Below are 27953 nucleotides of genomic sequence, written 5' to 3'. Positions count from 1 at the left end.
CTCTCCTCTTCTTTCTGTGGCATCTTCTATTATCTTATCTTCAATGTCACTGATTCCTTTTTCTATCTGGCTTACTCTATAAGCTAAACTTGCTACCTCCATTTTCAATTCATGTATTGAGTTCTTCTTCTCTGTTTTTAAAGTTTAAATCTCCTTGGTGAGGTATTCGTTTTGTTTTCTGAGATGATTAAGTTGCCTATTGTGTTTTCTTGCATCTTTAGAGTATTTTCAGAACTTTAATTTTGAACACTCTGTCATTTAACTCCAAAGTTCTCATGTGATATTTTTTCTGGAGATCTTTTATTATCTTTCTGCAGTACATCTCTGTCTTGTATAGCTATGGTATTCAATTTTTTCTCCTTTAATGGCATTTGAGAGTGGTATTATTAAGAGCTCTAACAAAAAAAATAACTAAAAAATAAAAATTTTAAAAATACAATAAGAATTTTAAAAATAATGACAGGTAAAAAAGAAAGACCACAGTATACAAACGTCAAAAAACAAAAACAAAAAAAAACAAAAGCAAACAATATAAACAATATACCAACAAAAATAATAATAAAAATATACAAATTAAAGAAAAAAATTCAAAAGAGTAAAAAGAATAGAAGAAAAAGAAAAAAGGAAAAGAAAGAGAAATGGATTTTGGTATTGAGAGGTTACTGTTTTCTTCCAGTAGGTGGCACTGGATTATAGGTTTTAGCTCTGTGAAATTTGTGGGCTGTACTCTGCTGAGTTATTACTGTCCTAATAAAGTAAGCCTGGCTGCAGTTGCATTGGTGGGTGGAGCATGTTGTGAAGGTTTTATGATTCAGTTTTGTGGCTTCATGGCTCTAGCAATGGTGATCTCAGCCTTCTGGGCACAGCTCCCCACTTCTAAATAGTCCCTGGGACCAGATGTGGAACACCTGTATTTTTTAAGGGAGAGTATGGCTTTGGAGAGCTATCTGTAGGGTTTATCTCTGTCACTCTCCATAACGCAAGATGATCAAGGCAGGATCTGGGAGGCTGGAGGGCTACACTTTAGTTTTCTCTGTCTCTGCCGAATGAAGGCTACAGGATCACTGGCCATGACCCCACATTCTGGTTGCTTTGGTTCAGCATCTCCCCTTCTGTCCCTCTATCTCACTGTTCCTCCCAGCAGAAGGAGACCCAGTCACTATGAGTTTCTGTCTTCTTACCCCTTAGACAAAACCTGGGCAGCCAGAGCTTCCCTCCTCCCCATAGTCTGGCAGAGATAAAAAAAATCCCAGTCACTCTGAGTTTGTCTTCTCTCCAAAGCCCACCACCAATGCATTATATCTTCTGTCCCCCTTTTCCACCCATCCCACCTTTAGTCCATTAGGTGCATGCTCCTGCAAGCCCAGCTGGTATTCTTTCTCTGTGTTATAGTTGTGCAATATGTTGAAATTTCAAATGGAGAGATCAGAAGTATCTCTTACACCGCCATTGCTCTGACGTTGTCTCCCAACATCTAATATTTTTCTACATTGATCTTCCTAAGTGTTGGCATGCTTTTGCCAAACTAAAGACAGCAATATGGGACTAAGAGGGTTTGCCATATTTCACACAGATGTTGGCAAATTTGGTGATTAAACACAACCTCTCTAATTTCTTGTTTTGGGGTTTTTTCTTTCCCTTCTCTTTCATTATTCCATTATAACTATGCAAGGATTTTTCAAGAATATATAAGAAAAATATATCTTCCTTTCTTTTGTTCTTTTTTTGTGATAGCGACAGAAAGAGGAACAGATAGGGACATAGACAGGAAGGGAGAGAGATGAGAAGCATCAATTCTTCATTGCGGCACCTTAGTTATTCATTAATTGCTTTCTCATATATTCATTGACCAGGGGGCTACAGTAGACCGAGTGAACCCTTGTTCAAGGCAGTGACCTTGGGCCCAAGCTGGTGAGCTTTGCTCAAACCAGATGAGCCCAAGCTCAAACTGGTGACCTTGGGGTTTCAAACCTGGGTCCTCTACATCCCAGTCTGACACTCTATCCACTGCACCACCACCTGGTCAGGGGAGAAAGATATATTTCTTATAAATAAAATACAAGATATAATAAACCTCTCAGGGTATACTCAGATATGAGAAGGAAGAGAAAGTTTTCTCTTTTTTAATGTGATCGTATTTTTATTGTTAATTTAAAATGTTGTCTGTATCCTAGGAATAACCCTGTGCTAGTCTATGCCATCCTTTTCATCTGGACCTGGAGCATGCTGCAGTTTCCACTTGACCTGGCAGGTGAGTGTGTTGATGTTTTCTCAAAGAAACAGAAAATTGAAACTCTTATATATATAATAAAGCTAAGGAAGCATTCAGGAGACCTGTCATTTTTATTATTTGACATAATAATAAAAATTCAGTTTAGGCACAAAGTTTAGGCAAAAGGTAGATTAAAACTTAGGAAAGTCACCTGTGGACCCACTCTGACACATGGTGAGTGTGAGATAGTTGAGTGTGTTCACTTCATAGGGTGACTCTTCATCCACAAAGTGGGAATGATATTTATAGTAGCTAGGGATCTTGTGATGACTAAGCAAGATATAGTTTGTGAAGTGCTTAGTATAGTTGCTGGCATATGCATGTTATCTCTTGACATTTTTAAGGGGTTATTTTCATGCCTTCATCAGACCTGTGCATTGAAACATCACAGGGAATGATAGTAGTTTCAGGGCCAAATTGAAAATTAAAATCTTCCTCAGTCATAGCTCTTAGAAGTCCCATTGATCTTATTTTAACAAAGACATAAATCTCTAAGACTTTGCAAGAAGTAAATTGTAGCCAGGTATTTCATACTAATGACAATCAAGAGCTACATTGTTTAATACTTTATCCACGAGTCACATGCGGCTATTTAAGATATAAAATTAATTAAAGTATAGCTCCTCAGTCACACTAGCCACACTTCAAGTGCTCAATTGCCACCTTTCACTACTGTATTAGACAGTACACAGAACTTTTTTTTTTTTTTACCATCACAGAGGTTTTTTTGGACAACATTCATCTGGAATTTTCCCATAACTTCTAAGAACCCTAACAATCTTCATTTGGGAATAATCATCCTGGATACCATGTTATTTTGAAAAAAGTCTGGAATTTAATAACTACAATGTCCTTAAGGCTGACTTTTTTGTTACTCTACCCTATGGCCTCAAGATTACAATTAATCTTAGGGTAGGCCTATTTAAATTTTTCTACATCCTTTTTTTTTTTTTGAACTCAGCTAGGCTGAGAGGGTTCAGAGGTCATTTCAGACCTTAGTATCTGCTTTTCTGAAATAAAATTATCACCAGAATAGAGGGTAAGAGTGGCTGTAGCTTTTTGGAAATACTAAAAATTGAATTACTAGTTAATAATTACAAACAAATGTATGCCAATAACACAAACACACACACTCACAGGCTTTGTCATAATGTGCCCTAAAAGGTATCCTAGACTCATTGATCAGCTGGTGTCTTCTGACAGGATATTAGGCACCATCACTTTAGATGTAGAACAATACTTTTAGGAGTTCTCCTGGGAACCTTTTCCTGACTCTACCTTCTTTGCAAAGGCTATTATTGATCTTATGTTAGTTCTTCTTTTATTATTCATTCTGCTTGTCCTCACCTTCCCATATCTGTGGTTTATAGCCTTGCTAAGAAAATTTTTATTTAAGGAAGAAATTTTGTAAACTTTTAGGAGTGATAATGGTATGCAGCTGTTAGAAAAACAAAGACCAAATGTTACTTCTGACTAAATTAATATTGTATTTTTCAGCAAACAGTACATTATGTTCATATCAAAGCAGCTTCATAATGTTTGCAGGCTTCAGTAGACAAGGCATTCTTTGTTTGAAAACTCCAAATGGAAGGCTTTATTATTATTAAAGGATTATTTTCTGCCCTTGACCCTGAATTAAATTCACATTTTAGGAATTAAAACAAAAATGTTTATTTGTTGATTGGACCTCCTTTTGTTCAACTAGAAAGTCAGTAATTAGATCCAGTTTTTGTCGTAAACTGTGAAACAAAACCATAAGGAATTAGACCAAATAAAATAACAATGGCATTTATTTGGGATTTTTTTTTCACCACCATTTGAAAAATATATTTTACATGAATTAAGTTTGAATATGAATATAAGTGCTTGGATTTCCACAACACAGTGTGCACATAGGATGAAGTCAGTTAACCACTAAATGGGTAGATCTCAGAGAGAGTCCAGAGCATCTGGGTCAGGTATACTTGGTTCTATCTCCAAACTTGGCAGTCAGGTAAGTCATTCATTATCCCAAGGGAAAGATAATGTTAGAAAAAAGAAAGGAATCAAGGCTGTTATTCTAATGAAAAGAAAAAGAATTGGTGACTAGGGTCTTCTCCTCACTGATCATTGTTATCCTATTTTTCAAAGAAGAAAACAAGCCCAGACAGATAGTAACTTGACCAGCATCTTCCTGCTAGAAATGTGGAGGCCAAAGACAGGCCCCCAGGCCCCATGACTTGAGGCCTAGAGCATCCTGCTCTGTGACCCCCCTACACTGCAGGCCCCAAGGACAGACATGGTGGTTCCCTCTGTTCTTTATTCTCTCTATCCTACTCAATTCTGCTTCTCCCAGTGTGAGGATTAGAAGGTGATCTGAATTTCTTAAACAGATATAAACTAGAGGTCTGGCTTTCTTTGATGGGTTTTATTGGAAATATAATACATAGACTTTGAATATAAAATGACCAAGGATGTTAAATGGCAGGGTGGCTTCACCCGTTCTGTCAGAATGAAATGACAGAATTCCTCCCAATCATGAACTCGCATAGCACCCATTGTTGAAGCCTTGTACCCTGCACATTTTTACTTTTTGACATTTCAGAGAGATACACTAATTAGTCTATGTTTTGTCTTTAGTACAGCATGTCGTGCGTCCCTCGTCCCTGACAGCGCAGAGGTTCCCCAGCCTGTTCTTCTGCCAGTACACTGCCGATCTGTGGAACATTGGAATCAGTGTCTTCATACAAGACGGCCCCTTCCTTGTCATGCGTCTCATATTGATGACCTATTTCAAAGTGATCAACCAGATGCTGGTGTTCTTTGCTGTGAAAAATTTCCTTGTGGTGATGTTACACCTCTACCGCTTGGTTGTCTTGGCATTAGATGTCCGCGCCTCCTTGCGACACCAGCCAGAAGCCTTGCGAAGAGAGAACAGAGGCCCAGTTGAACCAGCTGAGAGTGAGGTCTCACCTAGGGAGTGGGAGAGTGGTTCTAAAGAGGGTTTGGCACTGCCTCTGCAGGCCTCTCTGGTCACTGCTGATGACCCTTCCCCCATACCATAGTTATTTATTGATGGCAGCATGCAACTAAAATATTTGACTTTTCAGTTCTTCTTACAAACAGAATTTCCTTCTTTCTTTTTTATAACCTTGCATATAATAATTTTCCAAAGCAAACAAAATAATTGGTCTTAAACCTGTCAAAATAATATAATGAAGCCACTTTAAGACAGAGCTATAGCTGCCACTCCAGAGGAACTGCCTTGCATATCTTAATGCCACATACTTTGGAATGTTAAAACAGGGCAAAACAACCTTCGGACTGGGCCTAAAGCAACCTTGTGTCCCAAAGAACTGTTTGCCAGGATAACAAGAAAGTAGATATTATGACGACTAGACTAAAGGTTACCTGACAAAAATTAAGCACATTGCTTAGAATTAGCATCACTATGTTATGTTATCTGCACCAATAGAAATGCCTTCCTTCTACTGATGTAATTGTTCCTTTTTCCTTTCTCTTAAACACCCATTGCCTCAGTCTCCCAATGAGTGCACTGTTTGGGTTTCAGTGCATTACAAATAGCTATTTCCACTGATCTCAAATAAATGCTTGTTGCCTTTCGCTTTGAAAGGCCTTTTATTTATAGGTTATCAAACCAAAGCTGAAAATTCTTCTTTTTTAAACTGAATGGAAAGACCTTTGATTAGTGGCTATTGTTACAACTTTTGTGTAATGGTAGCAGACGTTATAGTTGTTCAACAGCTAAGTGATTTGTTTTCCCTGAGCTGTTTGAAAAACTATGGACAGGGTTACAATGACATGCCCTCAACAGATTTAGTACAGACAAACCGTACTGGTTGTTACCTGAAAACAGAGAAGCTTTGAACTTTGGCTCCATTGTCAGACTATCTCATCTGATCCTTTCTGCAATGTCTCTCTGACATTAAAGAAATGTACATTCAGTGAATGCAGAACAAACAAAGGAGAATGTACCTTTAAAATTACTTCACTGTGAGCTAGAAGCAGTGGAAATTTCTGCCCAGCTTTCATAGTACTGAGAGCCCTCTTCGCTGCACAGACCTTCCTGGGGAAATCATTTTTCTGGGTTGATATGGTATTCTGTCATGGCGCATATGCTCTCACAGAAATTTTATTGCTTTTGGCTGGGCACTGCAGAATTCACAGCAAGCCATTTCAGTTACAGATCTACTGGTTGTGAGGCAGGAAATACTGGGAATGCTAGTAAAGTCACAATTTCCACTCTGAGCGTGATTTGCAGTATTTGTCAGTATTTTACTTAACTGCACTTCACCGTTTCCTATATAGCCAAGTCGAGTTATGTGGGTTGATGCAAGGAAGCACTGAAGCAGTGAGCCACTACTGGAGATGACCTTTGGTCTCAGGGAAGATGGTGGTGATGGATGCGTGCATCAGTCCTATAGGTGGTCAACAGCCTTAGATTAGTGACAGGGGTCAGATATGTATGGCATGGCATTGTGGAAATTGAGAAATTTACCTTTGTTCCCTGCTTTAAGAGCTCATTTCTCCAGTATTGAACAGTCCTATTTTTCCTTTATATTCTGCTGTACTATCTAGATGGAGGTGATTCAAAACATTTTAAAACAACTTTTGCTTTTAAAATATACTGTGAAAATTTACCTGCTATATGACAGTAATTATATGAAGCAAACAGTTCCAAAACTGTTTTTTGGGGGTTCAAAGCATACTTATTCTTGTTATTATGCTAAGAAACTCAGAGAAACGTTAAATATAAGGCAGAGTATACCCTTAAATTGGGTGTGACTTACTGACAATTAATTGGACAATTTTATCTAGAAATCTGTGTGACATGCTCTTCAAAATATTTTTTAAGTTTCACAGGCAGGACCTGGTTGGCTAGCTCAGCGGTAGAGCATCGCCCTGGCGTGTGGAAGTCCCGGGTTTGATTCCCAGCCACTCCACACAAAAGAAGCGCCTACTTATTTCTCCACCCTTCCCCCTCTCCTTCCTCTCTGTCTCTCTCTTCCCCTCTCACAGCCAAGGCTACATTGGAGCAAAAGTTAGCCTGGGCGCTGATGACGGCTCCATGGCCTCAGCCTCAGGCACTAGAATGGCTACAGTTTCAACAGAGGAACACCCCTGGTGGGCAGAGCATTGCCCCCTGGTGGGCATCCCGGGTGGATCCTGGTTGGGTTCATCCTGTTTGGGTGCATGCCAGAGTCTCTTTCCTCCCCACTTCTCACTTCAGAAAAATACAAACAAAAAAAAAGTTTCACAGGCAAATTGTTTTTATACAGGAAAAATAATAATTTCCAATTAATGGCTCCTTCAATGCTTGATATTATGTTTCTCTTTCTCTTTTTTTCTTTCATGTGTTTCTAATTTTAACACTATGATTGTAAAATCAAACATGAAACTAATGGAATACATTTATAATTTTTCATAATAATTTTATGAAAGATCAGAAGATCAAGAAATCATATCTATATAAAGAAAGAAACTCAAGAACTTTTAAGGGCATGTTATTTTAAATGCTTCACAGTTTAAAACAAAATAATAACTGCTATTTATAAAAATGCCTCAGCTGAATCTGTTTTTATGTTGACTGTTTTATGGTGAATGTTTCCCCTACATGTATGTACGACTTATTATTGCAGATTTGAGCATGGCATGGTTTTCATTTTTATTTTTTTCTTCTTCTAGCAAAACAAACATTGGGCCTCTAAAAGTAGATGGTATAGTAACATGGCTGTTGCAAAGATAATGTTTAATGCTTTCAAATCTGAGATTTGGCTTGGCTTTGTGAACGGGCTCCCAGTGTTTAAGCAAAGTATTTTGTAATTAGCACTCCTCAGAAGGCCTGGAGAATAGAATGTCCAGAGTCTAGCTTCGCTTAGAGTGGCAGGAAGGCAAGGAGCACCCAGGGCCATCTCAACAATTAATGGTGACAAAAATAGAAACATGCCCTGACAACATTTTCCAGGGAAGACTGTTAAGGGCATCATTGGTTCCCCTAACTGCCACTACTTTCACTCTTTTGAACTTACTGTTTTTATTGCAGAAAGAAAGGCTATATTTCTTTAGTTTATTTAAAAACAAAACATAAATCCAGGTTGTATCCCTAGGCTCCTCATGAAAAGTTAAAAATTTATTGTTATTGTACTTTTTTTTTTCTTTTAGATTGCTAAACATAGTAATGTTCGAAAACACTCCAGTGTTTGCTGTAAAGTGGCAAGACAGCAGCTACGTCCCATATGTTGACATCCTTGGATTTGTCTCTGTTTAACTTGTAATCAATAACTCAGATCATCTGTCTAATTTGATGCAGGCCATACCTCTGTACCAGCCTCTGCAGACACATGCCAATCCCCAACCACCGAAGGAAGTGGCGTATTATTATGGTTGTATTTTAATTACTCAGTTAAAGCTCAGTCAAATGTCCTCCTTCAAAACAGTTCATTTGTGAGAAAATGCGGTATACGTGTTTTAATGATGCGGTGTAAAAACTCCTTTTTAGACATCTTGTGGGTTTTCTTTATCCTTCCTAGCCAAGTCTCAGAGAACATGACATTGCAAGATTAGTGAACTGTCTTTGTCTTTCATGATTTTTGTTATATGTTTTATTTAAGCTGGTACAGATAATATATGATAATAAAGATTTGCATTGGCAATAACACTCTTCTTAATCTTCCAAAATGAAGATTGTTATACAAATGTATAAACTGGCTCTGTTGAAGTTCCATTAACATGCAGCAGCATTTCAGGACTTACAAGACAAGAAAGACAGGACCGAGAAGTATCAGGATTCATTATTATAATATTAATTGTTAACTTAAGAGCAACTTTCCAAAGCCCTGGGAAGGCATGTATTGTTGGTGCGCATGCTCTAGGATTTCCACCTAGGTGTCAGAGTTTAACAAGGACTCTTATTATCTTTGGCATGCAATCTCAATGACTCTTTAATTAACTTTCTTGTTAAAAGAAAGAATTGCAAGAGGCCAAGTCTCTGTCCAATCTCTCTCTACTGTAGTGCCTGAAAGTGAGAGACTGAAATAGTACAGAGGCTTAAAGAGGTAAGTGAAAAAAACAAACAATCTTGAATTTTAAGAAGAGATTGTCACTCTTTTTCTAATTTCAGACTTTGCTTTTTTTATTTAGAGGATATTCTGATATACTCTCAGAAACATCTGATTTGGGGTTAAACTAGGCAGCTGGAGGATGTTTATAGCTCTGGGGCTTCAAATAACATTCCATATGAGAGTAACTCTAAACAATGTTTGAGCAATCAACTGCTATAGCCTTATATTTTTTTGAGTGTCCAGCCTCTGAATATTTTATAAAAATATTTTCTCTGAATTATTCATATTTATACTACTTTGCTATGAATGACTTTTGTATGTTGTTATATATACATTAAATAATTTGTTTACAACTCTATCTCAATGTCTACATCTTGCCTATGTTTTTTGTTCTTCACTGTAATTCATTTCATTTAGTTTTAAGCTCTGGTTCAAAAAAACTGATCTATTTAGAGTACGACTAAAGTGGCATTTCAAACTAGTGAGGAAAAACTGACCAATTTTATAAATGATGTTGGGAAATTTTGCAAACCATCTGGAAAAAAATAAAGTTAGATTTTTATCTCACGCAATATATAGAAATAAATTCCAGATGGATTAAAGATCTAAATGTAAAACTGAAAACTAAAAAATATTAGAAGGAAATATAAAATGCCTTTAGCATTTGCAGAATGGGAAAGATCTTTCAAAGCAAGACACGAAAACTTTAAAATTAGGATTGACAGCTTTTCCTATGTAAAAGTGTAAAATTTCCAGATAGCCAAAAGTATCGTGAATACATTACTATTTTTTTCCTTTTCAGTACACATATACAAGAGAAATAAGAGTAAATAAAGGAGCTAATTTTATCATTTCTTTGTAGAAGATTGAGTCTTGAATAACCAAGAAAAGCAGCACAGAAAAACTAAAGAAACTTTTAAAAATAATCCAAAATCTTGGAAAACATTAATAAACTTTCTATATATAAACACACATCACACAGAATACATATATGATGGAAAGATTTCCATACAACATGAACTAGACCTAAAAAATATATAGGCATGTACTTAATAAATGTGCAAGATTAATGTAAAAAAAACTTTAAATTTAGAGCTTGAGGTCTGTCAGTGAGTAATTTGTAAATGGAAAGATATATTCTGTTGGGAGTGGTAAAAAGACAACATTTTAACATCATTGATCATCTGTGCCATTTTAACATCTCTCCTAAGTTGATGTATAAATCAATTAATTTAAAACAATCTCTAAAATAATATCAACAAAATTTCAATGTTGAATTACTACCCAAACTGATTCTAAGCATTTTGTGATAAAATAAACATTAAAGGATACCTGGAAAATACTGAAAAGAGAAAAAAATAAGAAAACTTTCAGTATATTTAAATACATTATAAAGCCAAATTTGATTTTGTCAGGCAGAAAAATGAAACAGAATAAGGTCAAGAAATAGACTAAATTACATAAGGATTTTGATAGATGATAAAACATGAGAGGATGATAGAGTATTATAAGTGGTTTAAGATTTTTGAAATATCAAACTAAACCCTTACTTCAATCTTTATGTCCAAAACAGTTCAGATGGAACAAAGAATTAAATATTAAAACTAAAAAACATAAAAACTTTGCTTTTATATTTACAATGTTGAGAATGTTTTGTAAGCAAACTACACAACTTGAAACCATAGACAATTCATAAATTTTAAGTTGTAAAATTAAAAATTTAACATTGTGAAAATAAGTGAATTCACGGGTTGAACAGACTGGTAAGTATTTTTGCAACATATGTGACAAAGCATTAGTTTCTTTAATGAGCAAAGAGTTCCTACAAATTAGAAAAACAAAAATAAAAAACACCCAATATGCAAAATATATAAATATATGATTCAATGAAAAAGGAATAGTTAAGGAAATGCAAGTCAAACCACAATGAGATACCATTTCTCAAATTCAAACTAAATCACAAGATACCATTTTAGAATCATCAGGTTGGCAAAGATTCTGAAATATTTTAGAATTTTGTATTAAAGGAAATCAAGGAAAGCAGGCATTCTTATTCACTGCTAGTGAGGATGCAAATTGTTACAATTTTTTTGGAAGACAATTTGGCAATATCAGTCAGAATTAAAAATTCATTGATCATCTGTGCCAGCAACTCATCTAAGAATATATTCTACAGATAAAATATGCAAAAATGTGTGTGTAAGGCTGTTCAGAGCAGTATAGTATCCACCAATAGTAGCTTCTACAGTAGCACTAATATGGTCATTATTAAATTGTGGAAGAGTTATACTACATATTACCATAAAGCTTTTAAAAAGAATAAAATAGATCCATAAGTGCTTACAGGAAAATCACAGATTTTTAAAGGTAAAAGTAAGAGCAAAAACCTTGAGGTTAATACATCACTCTTTTTATAAATGTTATCCATACCTGTACAAATAGCTATTAAGTGTATGAAATCATGCCCATTTTTCCAATCCTGCACTTTTTTCTTTTCTTTTTTCAAATCTTTTCTTTTCTTCAATCAACTGAGAGGCAGGGAGGCAAGGAGGCAGACACAGACTCCCTCATGCAGCCAGACCTAGATTCAGCTGGCAAGCCCTCTACAGGGCAATGCTCTGCCTATCTGAGGACGCTGCTTGGTTGCTCGGCAACCGAGCCATTTTTAACACCTGAGGGGAGGCCATAGAGCCATCCTCAGCACTTGGGGCAAACTTGCTCAAACCATTCAAGCCATGGCTGTGGAAGAAGAGGAAGAGAGAGAGAGAGAAGGGAGAGGAGGCAGGGTGGAGAAGCAGATGGTCACTTCTCCTGTGTGCCCTGACTGGGAATCTAAACTGGGATTTTTACATACTGGGCCAATACTCTACCACTGAACCAACAGATCAAGGACACTTTTTTAAAAAAATCTTTATGCTTTCATAGTTTGCAAGTGGTAAGTATACATTCCTGTCATAATTTTAAAATCAATTATTAATAAAAAGAAACCTCACCAAATCACAGAGCCTACTACTGTGTACAGATACTCTGATGGCATTTTTCAAATAAGCAAACAAATCATCACTTTCACCAAAGGAAAGGACTTTGCCATTATAACTAAGGATAATTTTTAGACAGTTTACTTAAATCAAAGATTTAACTCATGTCAAATACTGATTGCCTTAGTTACTGTAAGACCTAGGGAAATGAAATATAATGACTAGATCTTTAAAACCACAGAATAATCAAACTAACCAAAACACATCATTAAATATTACTAGGTACCATGGAGATAATTTGCAATGACCATTCTGACACTTTCACCTTCTCTGACATTTTCAGAGCTACCAAAACAAACCACAGAAGAATTCCACAGTCAAGCTGACTTCTTTAGGAGAGATAAAAAACTGAAGGAACCCTGAAGGAGAAAACTTTAGAAAGAATCTGTGCATCTGTTTTCAAGTTCATATTCACGGCCCATCTAACTTGCATGTATGCAAGCTTTTTATAGATTTCTGTTAAATATTTACTAAATTTACAATTGGTTGCAATGTGATCAAATGGGTCATATGTAATTCTGATCAAATTATTGAAGAAAACAAAAATTCCTAAACCAACCATATGTCAGATATCATATAGTCTTTATATCCAAACTAAGAATTTTGGGCAAGGGAAATTAGATCTACAAGACAAAATATGTTTTCTCTGTGGATACTGTTGTTCAGTTTCTGCCAAGTACATAGCTGGAGAATTCAGATGACTGTGGTTCTGGGATCTTGGGGGTTGTTTCTACCTTCTGTCAAAGAGTATTCTTCCCGATTATTCAAAGGTTCCCATGTGATCTGAGTGGCAGCTAACAGCTGGGTCAAAAGTTATAATTATTTCATCAGCTCTCTTTTTTACAATAGACTCCTATAACTAGTGGTTTGTATTGGTATCTAAATTCAACCTTTCCTGGACACCATGCCTAAATTGCATCTCCCTTCCTGCATATTCTGCAAACATCACACAATCAATATGTATAAAATACATACCTTACCGCACCCAGCTCCCATTATATCCCCTCCCAGGGCTCCATGTAATGGTTAGCAGCATCTCCAGCCACTCGGGCTCCCATGCTGGCTCTTCTGTCTTATTCCTCTACTTAAGTAATGCCCAAGTTCTTTCAGTTACGCTGTTTGTGATTCCTTTTGATCTTGAACCTACCCTTGTATTTCAACTGTTACTATCCTAATTTAGTGTCTTATCATTTCTTGCCTCAGTGACTGCAGTCATTTCCCAACTGGTATTCAACCTCTTGGTTTAATGCCCCATAATAATATTTCAAACTGCATTTAGAACTGTTCTACTATGCACAACTGAACATGGGTCTCTTGTTTTTAAAATGCTTTTGATAATACCTCAGTGCCAACAAGATCAAGCATAAAATCCCAAAGGAAATCTTTATACCCTAACCTGTGTTACTATGTGCTGACCCTAACCTGACTTTTCAACTCTGTTTCCCAACACTGCACACATACACACAGCTGCCACCATAACATACTGTTCATACTCTCCTAAACTTGTCATTATTGCGTATATTGTGACATGTTTTTGTAGACTGCTATTTATTTTCTCAGCAACGTCCTCCATTACCACCACTCAGTTACTGATTCTTGCTTTATTCATCCCTCACCTCTCATGGGTGGTCCATTCTCCAGCCAGACTTGATGGCTGGGGGAGAAGATTGTTCTGTACCCTGGGGGAACCCAGGAAAGTGAGCATCGACATCCTCTGAAAGAAGAGTTCTGCTCTAGTCCTGGGTCCCTGATTCCTAGGGTTTCCCTTGAAGAAGCAATGCTGATGAGAACTCCAGGTAAGACCGTGCTGATGTAGAGCTCTGGTTTTTTTCACTCATTGTGGTCTTGGACTATGGTCTGTAGGATAAGCAACAAGTCAGGGGTCCCTGGAATATTTCCCCTTTCTTCTCAGGTCCAGAGGCTTCTCCTATATTTCCTAACCTAACAGCTTCTATTTTTATTGCCTTAGCGATGCCTGCCCCTGCTCTTTACAAAGATTCTCTCTTCTAGCAATATTTCCCACTTGGTAGTAACCAATATTTGCAAAAGCCCTCACAAAAGTGTCTGAAAACTCAAAGATCACGTCTTCCAGCTTCCAGAACCGACAGTTCTCCTTTACTGTGTATTCATTGCACTTTGTACTAGTCTTTGTCCCAGTATTTTATCATAATAGATGTAATAATTTGTGTATGAGTCTGTCTCCACCAGGGTATGAACCATGTCTTATAATCACCATACAGCTCCAGACACATTGAAATTTTGTCTGTTCTCAGAATTCACCGAGCTTCCTTCTGTCTTAGGGAATTTGTTCTAGCCGGTGCTTCTTCCTAGGACAGCCTGCAGCCCCAATTCCCATTTTCTGAGAGCTGGATTCTTCATTTTATTTGGATATCAACTTAAATGCAAGGTCCTCAGCTAGGTTGTCACTTTCTCCCTCCCCCAGTAACCTCTATCACATAGAGCTTTATTTTATTCCTAGCATTTATCACCAGTCAATGTTATCTTTACTTTATATATTTACTTATTTACTGTCTATCCTACCTACAACGTAGAGGTCAAGGGTGTCTGTCTTGTTCATCTCAGTATTCCCAGTGGCTAACTGCTCCAGAATTACTGCTGAGTGAATTATTTTTTCTGTGCTTATTTATATCCATAATTCTTTTACAAAGCTAAGTCCATACTATACGTTTTGCTTTGTTCATTTGTTATTATTTCTTAAGCTTTTCATAATGTTAACTATTCTTGAGAACATAATGCCTACCTACTTCTCTGTGTGAATGTAGAAAATTACCTAATCACCAAATACCTTAGGCTTTCCCAGCCACTATCCCTTGACACTTTGCCTTTGGTGCGGTGACATGCCTTCTCTTTGTGGCCTTCTCCACTCCCATGGTGACAGGTTCCTTCTGTATCAGTGGGTCTGTTTAATTCCTTCACTCTTTTAAACGTACAAGCTTATTTTGTCCATTTGGACTAACCCTTCTCTTTGCAATTTCATTCCCATTAATGGCTCTGTATTTCTATGTCACCTGCTTTTTCCCAATCTTCTCTTCCACATTTCCAAGTAAATGCTCTACTGGTACTTCCAGTTCATCATGGCCACAACTGGATTAAAAATATGTCTTCTCCCAATTTAGTTCCTTTTTCTGAACCCTCAATTTCAGATCCTGTAATAGAACTCCATCCTTCTAGTCATTTTGGGTCAAACATTTTAATTGACTCTTCTTATTCATACATTTTCTGAATCCTATTTCTCATTTTGTATAACGATTATGATTTTGTTACATTTTTCTAATTATATGTGATATGTGTTCAATGTAAGCTTTCAAAACGTGCGATACAGGAAAAGAAAGTGTAAAAATCACATGAAAGTCCACCGTATTACAATATTCATTTTGAATACCTTGGAGGCCATTCTTTTATGAATCATTTATTTCATATAGAAAAACAGATAGATGATTGATGGATTAAGTTTAAACAAATGGGGTAATGTACTAGTTAAATCATTCTAAAAAATCAAAAGTGTTACAAATATTGTGGTTTAATATAAATTTGTTTGATGAACAAATTCAGCTCTCAATCTTGTCAATATTACCTTTACAGAGGTGTATATGTATAATTAAATGTGGATAAATGAAAAATGTCTATATTCCAAGCCTTTTGTGAATTTGAAGTCTGGACCAAATGGTACTATGATAAACTCTGGAACGGGGACCTTACTTTATTAATCTTCTATGTTCCATGGAGACTCTCATGGAACATGTGAAATAATTTCTTGTTTTATGAATGATCAATGGCATCAACCAATATCCTTTGATTCCTTCCATAGACGAGTCACTGCTAGCTGTGTGAGCCACACACAAATGAATAAGACATTGCCCTTGCTTTGGGGGAATTTATCTCCAGGGTCTTCCAAAAAATGCTACTATAACCTCCATAAAACCTTAGTCCCTACCACCTATCTTCATTGCAGTGAAGAGCTCAGTTTGGTTTGCTAAGGGTTTTATATAGAACCTGACACCTCCAGCCCTGCTTCCAACATGCACTTTGAAATATGAGAGGCACGCAAAAAAGAAAGGGGATCTGAGAGGGTTGATTTAAAGGAAATAAAATTGTTCATTTTTTGAACACACATTTTGTAGGTTGATGGCTCTGAATTACTGTGGGATGACCACCTAGGCTCCCTCAAACTTTGCAAGAACTCATGTTGCACCTATATTGGTTTGGGCTATAATCTGCTGTTCTCTTTGCTAAGGATGAAGCTTCTGCTTGAACACAGCCCTACTTCTATGTTGAATGCGGTGGGACACTATTAATGTGAAAGCATCAGGGTAGACTTAAAAACATTGTCTGTGCCTTCCGGATAATCTAAAATGTATCCCTAGTCGATATCCAGGGTAGAGGATGCTCATTTGTCATGTGTGAGGGAGCAGTGAGCTTTATTTTTACAGATTCACTGGGCTAAAGGGAAGAATACTTGGGGGTATTCACATTCTATAAATCTCAATTGCAGCAAAACAATCTTATAGGAAAAACATATTTGGTCTGTATTTATAATCTCTTTCATTAACTCTTTGCAAATATTGTTCAAAAAGTTAAAAATTACACTTAAGCGATACATAGTGTAAAAGTCTTAGAGCAAATGTTAGTTTAGGGAACATGCCAGTCATTTTGGAGAGCAGATGTCCACTAGTCACTCTCTTTGGGGAAGCAGCCCATTAAGCTGCATGCTGCTGAATCAGACGTGACAAAAACAAAATTCATCTAGCCTAGTTTATTCTGGCTGGAGAGTCAGCAGCCTGCGTGGCAAGGACTGGTATTTCTGGATCCGCTGTTGCTTCTACTTTGGAGACTGTTGAGTCAGACCTGACTTAACTCACAGACATCTCTGCTTTAGCTGCACAAGCATGCCTCTTTGCAGACTGAGCTCTGATGATCTATAGCATCCTGGTAATTTGGAGTTTAAAATTGCATACCTCCCTGCACTGATGTAAAATCAGCACCAAGCAAAATAAACTTACCCATGAATCTTTGTGTTCTGTGTTCTTCCATAGAAGACTAAATATTCAGGCATAGATCTATTTATTGTACAGTATACAGCATCTCTGGAGATGACAGCCACATTCATCAGAGCTTCAGTCCCTCGAAGGAGATAATGTTCAGGAAATATTTGAGCAGCTATCACAGATATATCCTTGCCTTTGGCTTTTCTAAAACTTAATAAAGATCTTCTTTTCAATCAGAATCTTCCAAAGAATACAGACCTCATTTTCAACTTCTTGGAGAAGCCAGAGAAAACAATTAAAATTTCTATTTTTTGGCTTCAAATGCCTCAAAAATGTTCTTTCATTTAATATCATGCTATTGCGTTCCCTTTCAAATGTTGCCCACACAGGATTTTACTCAAGATAGATTCTGCTCTTTATTCTTACTTTGAGTCACATACCTTTGGAGCTCTAAGCTTGAAAGGATGTTAGATCTTACCTCTTTGAAAGCCGAGGAATGAAAGCTGAAAGAAGAAAAAGGTCAGGTCATCCTAGTTGTACTCCAGTGAATGACAAGTTCAAGACTAAAATGATCTGTCATTACAGCAAAATACAAACAAAAAAATATAATGAAACAAACAAATAAACAAAATTAATCCTGTTTAAGTTTTGGCTACTAATATGCAACATCTACTATAATTCCCTTAAAATAATTTTACCTGCCCAACATTGTGAGTTTATATGCTTTTCACATCAGTTGTTTCCATTCTCACAACCTCTCTCTAAAGGTATTGAAGGCAATGTGTTTTGTGTGTATATGTGTGTGTGTTTTGTTTGTTTGTTCATTTGTTTGTTTTTGTCCAATGAGGAAATGAGCACTCAGAAGGGCCAAAAGATTTGCAAAGGTCACGTCTTTGGGGATGAACAGATTGAAGATTACCAGGAAGTAATTCATTCTGAAATGATTCTGTTCCATCAGTAAGTAGCAATGAGCACAAACCAACTGAAAAATCTGAATGGATTTGACTTTTCCACTGGTCTCAAATTTTCCAAACGTAGCTTTGACTGGCAGAATGGTTCTGATGCACTGAAAGAAAGTCCAAGCCACTTTCATAAGATGACATCTATCAGCATAATAAAAATGGAATGAAATCACTACTCTGTTTTATTGGGCCTGAACCATTTGCTCGCAACAGCTTCACCATTGGGAATATTAGGGTCATCTGAGTGCCTCCTCCCAAAGAGAGGTGTGTATTACATGTACATTTGTTCAAAGAGCTGTGGTGCTGGGATTCATTATGTCAGAATGTTTTCTTTTGATTCTCTGCTTTTCTATATTTAATGGAGCTGGAACAAATAAAACTTCTTTTTTGTCCTTCCCACACTGACATTCTGACCACATTTTCTAAGGCAATTAAGACAAAAGAAAGACGCAGCAACAGGGAAAATGTGGAGTCTTTTACGTGAGTTTCCCTGACACAGACTACTGCTTTCCCTTTCCTTCCCTTCCCAGCTCTTTCACACAGTGCTTCAGGTCACTGAGGACAAGAGTCTGCAGGGAGTAAAAGTGAAACTGAAACATTAGGTCTTCCTTTCTCTTCTTTCTCTGACTTCTTCATTTGCATAAATTAAAACCTATTCTAAACTGGCTTTCTTCTTTGGCTATCTGAAAATAAAGTACTCATTAAATGCCCAGTTGTACATCCTGTCTTCTGCTTCCTTAACTTTTTGTCCCTCAACTTCCCATGGATACCTCTTGTCACACTGATATAATTTTCTTCCTGTAAAACCTGAATTGGTAACCTTGGAAAGTCTGAATCACATCCAAAAGAAATTCATTACTGAGTGGGGTGACTTTGACTTTTATAAAAATGAATGCTCTGAAACCATCAACTTGAAAAATAATTTATTACACTTTTTTTTTTTTTTGGTGGTGGGGTGAGTAAAGTGCCTTTCGTAAAAACACTTCTTGTATGAGTATCCCTCATGACCTATCTCTTATAAAAGGAAAGGCTAGGACAGTTAGCTATTTGGAAACATTGTGCGTGCAAGCTTTTATGCTGACTTTCATGAGAACAAGATGAATCATGAATACTTAAAAATTATTTTCCCCATGGTTCTGCTTAAATGCTAGCTTAATTGTTTCAGAGTATGTACATAGGGAACAATGTATGCAATATGAGTTTGAGAGTTGGAGCTTCCAAGAATTGTCCAGTTTAGTGGCCAGTGGGAATATAGCTCCACGGGATTTTCATCTCAGTCTCTCCTCTCATTATTTGAGCCAACACCTTCATGTCTCTGTTCTTCTCAAGGCAAAGAAATATTTATCACTAGTTACAGTATTTTGAAGGTTAACAAAATTTGTAAGCTATTCCTTAATTTAAAAAAATGACAGAAAAGGACAGGTATAAGACTCATGCACCTAACATCACAATCAAAATATAATATTTTGTATCATTTGCTTCAGATTTTTTATATTAAATATATAAATAAAACAGAGATAAGTAAAAATCTTCTTTGTATTCCTACTTGGATATATTCCTTTTTCTTCCTTCCTAGACATACACATTTTCATAAATTTGGGATATATTATTCACAGTTTTTATATCTTACTACTTACCTTTAAATATTATGTCATATTTGAGACAAAAAATTTTAATCGCCTACCCAATCATTGTTACTCCCTTTTCTCATTCTATATAAACACTAGTCTTGTCCCGAAAAAAAAGTGGCCCAGGAAGTCCATTCATCCCTCCTCCCAGGCTCTGCTGCAGCTAAAGAATGGAAGGGTGGGTAGGAAGGATATGACTTAGTTTAGATCAAGGAGCTATAAACAGAAGTTTAGAGGGAGGGGTTGCTAGGAGAACCATTGTTTTTCTGTCTTCTGCTTCATTAACTTTTTGTCCTTCAACTTCCCATGAATAGCTCTTATCAAACTGATATAATATTTTTCCCCCCTGTAAAATCTGTATTGGTAACCTTGGAAAGTCTGAATTACTTCCAAAAGGAATTCATTACTGATCCATCTTTTATGGGCTCTCTCTTTGTATTGGAAGCATGGATGCAATGTGTGATGCCAAAGCTATTGTTTTATAATCTTAAAAATCAAAGAGAAAATGATAGAATGAGTCATAAGCTTTAAGGAAGGGACTTTGGTTTGCAGGTTTGAGCCTGCCTGAAAATAATTTTTTTGGGTTCCCGGAAAATGTAAACTAATTAAGCATATTTACATGTTATATACCCTGATCTCCTTTTGGGCCATCAGACCTGGTTAATTGTATGAGTGTCCACTCCCTCCTTTTGTAGCATCTGACAGATGACATCGTGGAGAAAACTTCATTTGGATCATCTTTAGTTGAACTCTTCTAGGACAAAATTAGAAACCCTTTTGTTTATTTAAGCCACTGTTGTTAAATTTGTTTAAATGCAACCAGACAAAATCATAATTGGTAATGTATTATTTTGTTTTTAAGATTTTTATAAAAATGGTGTTGCCCTAATAAGTTGTTTTACAACTTGCTTTTCTCTCTAATATTATGTTTGGGTTCTATCCACTTTGATACATATCTAGTTCATTTGTTTTTAAATTTATTTTTTTCCATCTATTTCTCTTTTCTTTAATTTTATTTTTCAATTACAGTGGACATTTAATATTATATTAATTTCAGCTGTACAATGAAATGATTAGACATTTATATCCCTTACAAAGTGATCACCTCTGAAAGTCTAGTACTTATATGCCACCATATAGTGTTGTTACAAAATTATTGATTACATTCCCTATGCTGTACTTATATGCCCGTGACTATTCATTCCTATAACAGGTATTTAGATTGTGTGTTACACGTCACCATTATCAAATACCATTGTTCTGCATAGACCCACAGATTCGCAAACACAAGAGTTTAATCTAGAATATATGCTATATATGGACTTTCATGGATCTTTTTGAGATTCTTAATATGGGTCTAAGTGGCTTTTTAGAAATAGAATTGTTTGTAAATTTAGAGACAGGTGGTTAAGACTGTTTCTAGAACTCTTTAAAATATACAGTGTCATATTTCCTTATTTTCACCCCATATTTTTTAGGTTTCTGACAAAAATGGAAACTAAAATCTGAAAAAAAAACCTAGAAACATCATAAATTGAGTAAGAAAGATTTTGATTTTTAGCAGCTCTGTGACAGTTCCCTCTGCTATTCCTTTTTTTATTTTTTAATTTATTGATAGAATTAAATTTAACAGGGTGACATTGGTCAACAAGAGTACATAGATTTAGAGAAATCTATTCCCTTTTTGGTGATGAAACTACACTGGGGGCCCTGGCCGGTTGGCTCAGCGGTAGAGTGTAGGCCTGGCGTGCGGTGGACCCGGGTTCGATTCCCGGCCAGGGCACATAGGAGAAGCGCCCATTTGCTTCTCCACCCCCCGTCCTTCCTCTCTGTCTCTCTCTTCCCCTCCCGCAGCCAAGTCTCCATTGGAGCAAAGATGGCCCGGGCGCTGGGGATGGCTCCTTGGCCTCTGCCCCAGGTGCTAGAGTGGCTCTGGTCATGGCAGAGTGATGCCCCGAAGGGGCAGAGCATAGTTCCCTAGTGGGCAGAGCGTCGCCCCTGGTGGGCGTGCCAGGTGGATCCCGGTGGGGCGCATGTGGGAGTCTGTCTGACTGTCTCTCCCCGTTTCCAGCTTCAGAAAAATACAAAAAAAATAAATAAAATAAATAAAATAAAATAAAAAAAAGAAACTACACTGGGGTTTTTCAACTGCAGCACTATAGATATTTGAGGCCAGATCATTTTTATGTTGTTGGGCCTGTCTTGTGCATCATAGAATGTTGGACAGCCTTTTCGGCCTTACCCACTGGCCTCTACCCAAGTACCATAAGCACTCTTCTGCTGGTGTGACAACAAAATATGACTCGAGACATTGCCAAAAGTCCCTGAGGTGGTGGGGCAAAATCACCCTGGTTGAGAACTACTGCTCTACAATAGCTAATCTTGTAGTATTTAAAGCCAATATAAATAAAAAATCCAATGATGAACCATGCAATTTTGTTTTCCTTCTTTTCCGATTGAGAAGAGAGGTGATTGAGAGACAGATTTCCACATACACCCAGACCAGGATCCACCCTGCAACCCCCATCTTGGGCTGATGCTATGTCCTTCTAGGGCCATACTCACAACTGAGCTATTTTTAGAGCCTGACGCAGAGGCTCCACAGACCCATTCTCAGCACCCGGGCTGATATGCTCTAAACCAGTGGTAGTCAACCTGGTCCCTACCACCCACTAGTGGGCATTCCAGCTTTCATGGTGGGTGGTAGCCTAGCAACCAAAGTATAAATAAAAAGATAGATTTAACTACAGTAAGTTGTTTTATAAAGATTTATTCTGCCAAACAGCGAAAATCTGACATAAAGTACTTGGTAAGTAATTATTATTATATGCTTTAACTTGCTGTAACTCTGCTTTATAAATTTTATAAAGTAAAGTTACTTCCCTACTTTATAAATCACCATTACTGTGGAACCAGTGGGAGGTTAGAAAAATTTTACTTCTAACAGAGATACAAAAGTGGGCGGTAGGTATAAAAAGGTTGACTACCCCTGCTCTAATCAATTGTGCCATGGCTGTGGGAGAGGAAGAGAGAGGGGATGGGGGAAGAGACAGGGGTGGAGAAGCAGATGGTCACTTCTCCTGTGTGCCTTGACCAGGAATCAAACCTGGGATATTCACACACTAGTCTGATGTTCTACCACTGAGCCAACTAGCTAGAGACACAGTTTCTTAAAAATGGTCATTTTAAGTCCATTTAAAAAGGCAACTGTAGTACTTGGTTTGAGTAAATCTATATTTCTGACCCTAAAGTTGAAAAGATTAATTTTGAATATTTATAATACCTTTGTAAAATAAAAATATAAGAAATAATAGTAATTGCATTTATTCTGTGCTGCAAATTTCCTAAAAATTCCATAAATATGATATGGATGACTACTTGGCTAATCCTCACAATCTATTTGTGATATAGTTACTATTGTATAACCATTTTATGCATGAGAAAACTGAGACACAAGAAGGTTAAGACTAACTTTTCATATCAATTCTCTTTAAATTCTCACAACATACTTTCAATGTACATGTGATTGCCATTATTTTAGAGATGAATAAATTGAAACTGATATTAAGGAACCTAGCAAGAATCCCATAGTATTAAACTGTGAGATGATAGTCAACATGGATTAATACCGTTATACACACAAATATGATACAAATTAGAACTGATATCTACTATCAAAGCTATTTAACATTAGAGGTATGGATCCCTCAAAAGAAATCTAGTAAATTTTTGTAAATGAAGAAAAGGTAGTTTATAATTTGTTATAGAAGATCATATTTATGTCTAAGTTAAAAATTTTCAATTTTCCCCCTTTTTTTCTTTCTACCTTACCCCCTATAACCTTCAACTTTCTTTCCAGTAAGGATTTAGGAAAGACAGTGAAGTAGATCTATAAAGCTAACAAAACATAATAAAATGTGGCACAAGAACAAGATGCAGATTCAGAAATGATGAGAAAACAATATAAGGACTTATACATGGCTAAGGAAAGGCTACACAGGAGAGTTTTCCTGCCTCTCAACAAGTACAAGAGGGAAACCTGGTCAATTCCCAGGTCCTACTGGGAAAAAAACAAACTTCATTACTCAGAAAAAGTACCACTGTTCTTTATTATTTTTCCTTTCTATTGGATTTACTGGTTAACAAAATCATACAGGGTTCAGGTGCACATTTCCACAACACATAGTCTGTACACTGTATTGTGTATTCACCACCCCAAGTGAAGTCTCTCTCCATCACCATATACCCTTCTCCACCTTCCCCTTCTGTCCCCTGCCCCCTGCAATCACCACACTGTTGTCTGCGTTCATGAGTTTTTTTCTTTATTGCTCAATCCCTCCCACCTACATCCCAACCCTGCCCCATCCCGACAGCTGTCAGCTTGTTCTCTATTTGAGTCTGTCTCTATTTTGTCACTGTTCTTAATGCTAAGATCAGATAGGAATTTCTCCATTGTGCCTAACAAAGTTACACTGTACATACTGTACTGAACAGTATCTTCAATAGCTTTCAAACAATAAATTTAGTGATGACAAGACTGGGTGGATTATGTGTCCAATTCAGGGAAAACATGATTATCAAGTGAGAATTGTCCTTCTTTATGTTATCAAAATATCTAATTAAACAAGTCATCAAAATATCTAATTAAACAAGAATTTCATAACTATCCTGACCTTATGGGAATACTTTTATGATTCTTTTATTATCTCCATTTGACACTTTCTTTATTAATGTTTAGACAAATTTACTTAATTTTTAATATACCTTCTTTTTTTAGAGTTTTGAAAATTCCTGATTCTGCCTATTCTCTTTAAACAACGGTATCGAGCCATTGTAGGGTTACTGCGGTTTGTGCTATTAACATAATAATGATTTGCGTAACTTTATTTCCCCAGCCTGCTCAGTTGCTTATATTAGGTAAGGCTCAGGGCACTTTATAAATTAATAACTTTTTAAAAGCCTATAATAATAGTTGCAAAACCAGCAAAACCCACAGTGGGCAGATTTTACTTTCTGTTCCAAATTGCTAGCACAGTTCTATTAGCAACCAGAACAATGATGAAGATTATAATGGTGTTTCTCATATTACAACTTTAAAAGAAGATTCAGCAGGGTAGGTCAAGGTGAAAATAGCTGAAACTTCTAGTTCCTGTTGTAATTCAGATAGCACTGATATTTAATATTATTATTACTATTAATACTATTATTATCATTACAAATAGTGAAAGTAGGGATGCATAAATAAAGTCTGCCCCAGGAACAGCCTGGAGCTATGTTCCAGCAAGTTACTGTGCTTCAGTATTATGAGAATTTTTATCCATCATCAATAAAAAATGAGCAGAGCAGTTATTATGGCAGTTGCCACAGTCAGGACTGTTCTTGCTATTACATCTCTTGGTAAAAGGGTGATACACTCTCCATTATATGATGTCAACTCATCCACCTTTCTGACATTAATGTACAATGTACAATCTTTACATGAATTCTTCCTTAGTGAAGTCACAATTCCATGAACTTGGGGCAAGAACACAATGGGGCTAAATTAACTGTGGGCAAAAAGTAAAGTAAATTACATATTTTATAAACCCATTGAAGCACTGAGCTGCCTCCATTACTTTTTCACAGAAAAATTAAGTTGAAGTAAATTGGATAAAAATAAATATTTTACAGAGCAGGCTTATGCTCACCAGTGGTGGAAATTATTCCAGACTGATGACCTTGATGCTTCACTGGGCACATTCTCTGGAACGACAAAAGAAGCAAATGCTTCTCTCCCCTCAAGTTCTCCAGCATCACAGCTAAGAACAAGCGGTCTGAATGTCTGCCAGGCTGCTGCAGCCATCTTCTCAGAAACATGGTCATAGGGGTTGAGTTCCCAGAATATCAGAGTCCTCATCCTTATACCCTAATTTTTTTCTTACCTTTGGCCTTTTTATTTTATTTTGAACTTCTATTTTAAAAAAAGAACCTAATTACTATTGTTTATGGTCATTAAAGTGATATAGAAGCTTCACTAAAGAGTATGTATGGGGAAGTTCTAAAAACCTAAGATTTGGAAAGGAAGACCCCAATTCAAGTCCAGTCTCTGGCCCTACATGGATGTGTTACTTTGGGACACTTTTATTAGATAGTGTTAAGGGTTTTTGATCAGTTCAAAATTGTTCTTACTTTTTTGAGAGCTATGTCTCACTTGTCTGCATACTCCTTACTCACAGCTAATTGGACCTTACTCATCAGATTTTCTTCCTCCACGAGGTTGATAAAAGGTAAATGGTAGAAAGCTTCCTTCTGCCATGTAGGCAAAGGAACAGAGAAAGCTAATTTTCAGGGAGGAAAATGTGGCAGAGATGAAGAGAAGAGCAAATACAAAAAGGAGGCTGAGTCTTAGTGAATTCTTGAGCCATCCTAGGAAAGGAGGGAGAGTCACCTTGGCAGTGTACTCATCCTAAAGGAGATCTGAGATCCTACCAGAGATTTTACTGCACATCTACACTGGTTTGTAAAATATCCTATATGATAATGCTGGAGTTTTATTGTTTTTCTAGAGTATGTGGGTCTTTGTTACCTGCAACCACAAAAATACTAACACACTGTTTAAAGTCTTAGTTTTTTCTTCTTCTATAAAGGAACTGAAAAGTACTGACCCACTATTATCATGGGCTTATTGTGAAGAAACATTGTGTTGATAGTCAATGTCATTCTTTGTTGTTAATCACTGACAAGCTCATTTATTTGGTCAACAAATGTTATGTTTAATGCACATGCATTATTTATCTGACTTTGCCTTAGATGTGAACACAAAGGACATTGAGGAAAAAAAGAGAGAAAGAAGAAAGAAAAGAAAGAAAGAAAGATAGAGAGAAAGAAAGAAAGAGAAGAAAGAAAGAAAAGAAAGAAAGAAAGAAAGAAAGAAAGAAAGAAAGAAAGAAAGAAAGAAAGAAAGAAAGAAAGAAAGAAAGAAAAGAAAGAGCCCTGGCCGGTTGGCTCAGCGGTAGAGCGTCGGTCTGGCGTGTGGGGGACCTGGGTTCGATTACCGGCCAGGGCACATAGGAGAAGCGTCCATTTGCTTCGCCACCCCCCCCCCTCCTTCCTCTCTGTCTCTCTCTTCCTCTCCTGCAGCCAAGGCTCCAGATGGCCCGGGCGCTGGGGATGGCTCCTTGGCCTCTGCCCCAGGCGCTAGAGTGGCTCTGGTCACGGCAGAGCGACGCCCCGGTGGGGCAGAGCATCGCCCCTGGTGGGCGTGCCGGGTGGATCCCGTCGGGCGCATGCGGGAGTCTGTCTGACTGTCTCTTCCCGTTTCCAGCTTCAGAAAAATACAAAAAAAAAAAAAGAAAGAAAGGGAAAGAAAGAGTTCTAGGGAAGGAAAATAAAAATTAAAGAGTGTAAAAATCAAGTAAATATATAACACAATAAAAAAGTAAAAATGTAATGTAAAGATGATAGGAAGTGATGGAAATGAAGGGGTTGTTGTTTTAGGTGGATTGGTTAGAGAAAGCCTCAATAATACAATAATAGGTGAGATAGGAAGAAAATTAGGGAGCGAGATGGGGGACACCTGGAGAACATCCTTCCAGCAGAGAGAAAGGAAATAGAAAAGCCATGAGCAGAAGTAGACACGTTAGGTCTGAGGAACAGAGAGAAAACCAGAGTGACACAGTAGAAAATGAGATTTTGTAGTGGCTGCTCTGTTATGGGTAAGGCTTTTAATTCTACTCCAGATGAGATGGGAAACTATGAGAGACTTTTGAGTAGAGACATGACATGATTTGACTTCCACTGTAAAAAAAAATTGTTGGGAGGTTATATACAGATTACACATTAGAGTGTAAAGATGAAGCAAAAAAATCTGTTCCAAAGCCAGTTGAGAGATGCTAATGGTTTAGACAAGAATGGTGGCTATAGAGGGATAAGGAAGTGACAGATTCTCATTTCATTTCAACACAAGTACTACAGTGTTTCCTGGTGGCTTAGAGATGGATTTGAGGG

At 36.9% G+C, this 27953-nt stretch overlaps 1 protein-coding gene across 2 annotated transcripts in view; it reads left to right on the top strand.

The window, feature by feature from the left end:
* TMEM26 (transmembrane protein 26) overlaps window positions 1–9678 on the top strand; it is a 60862-nt gene extending 51184 nt beyond the window's left edge. Inside the window, exons 5-6 of one of the 2 annotated variants that reach the window (XM_066243711.1) lie at window positions 2175–2251; window positions 4892–9678. In XM_066243711.1, coding sequence (XP_066099808.1) covers window positions 2175–2251; window positions 4892–5316 — 502 coding nt within the window. In that variant the 3' untranslated portion in view covers window positions 5317–9678. The remainder of the gene's footprint in view (window positions 1–2174; window positions 2252–4891) is intronic. The other variant, XM_066243712.1, reaches the window with a different exon arrangement.
* The last annotated feature ends 18275 nt before the right edge of the window (window positions 9679–27953 follow it).

The sequence above is a fragment of the Saccopteryx bilineata genome, chromosome 9 (genome assembly GCF_036850765.1).
Source record: "Saccopteryx bilineata isolate mSacBil1 chromosome 9, mSacBil1_pri_phased_curated, whole genome shotgun sequence".
In the NCBI taxonomy this organism is placed as follows: Eukaryota; Metazoa; Chordata; class Mammalia; order Chiroptera; family Emballonuridae; genus Saccopteryx; species Saccopteryx bilineata.
The sequence above is the reverse complement of the archived record's forward strand: the minus strand, read 5'-3'. Positions and strand labels throughout refer to the sequence as shown.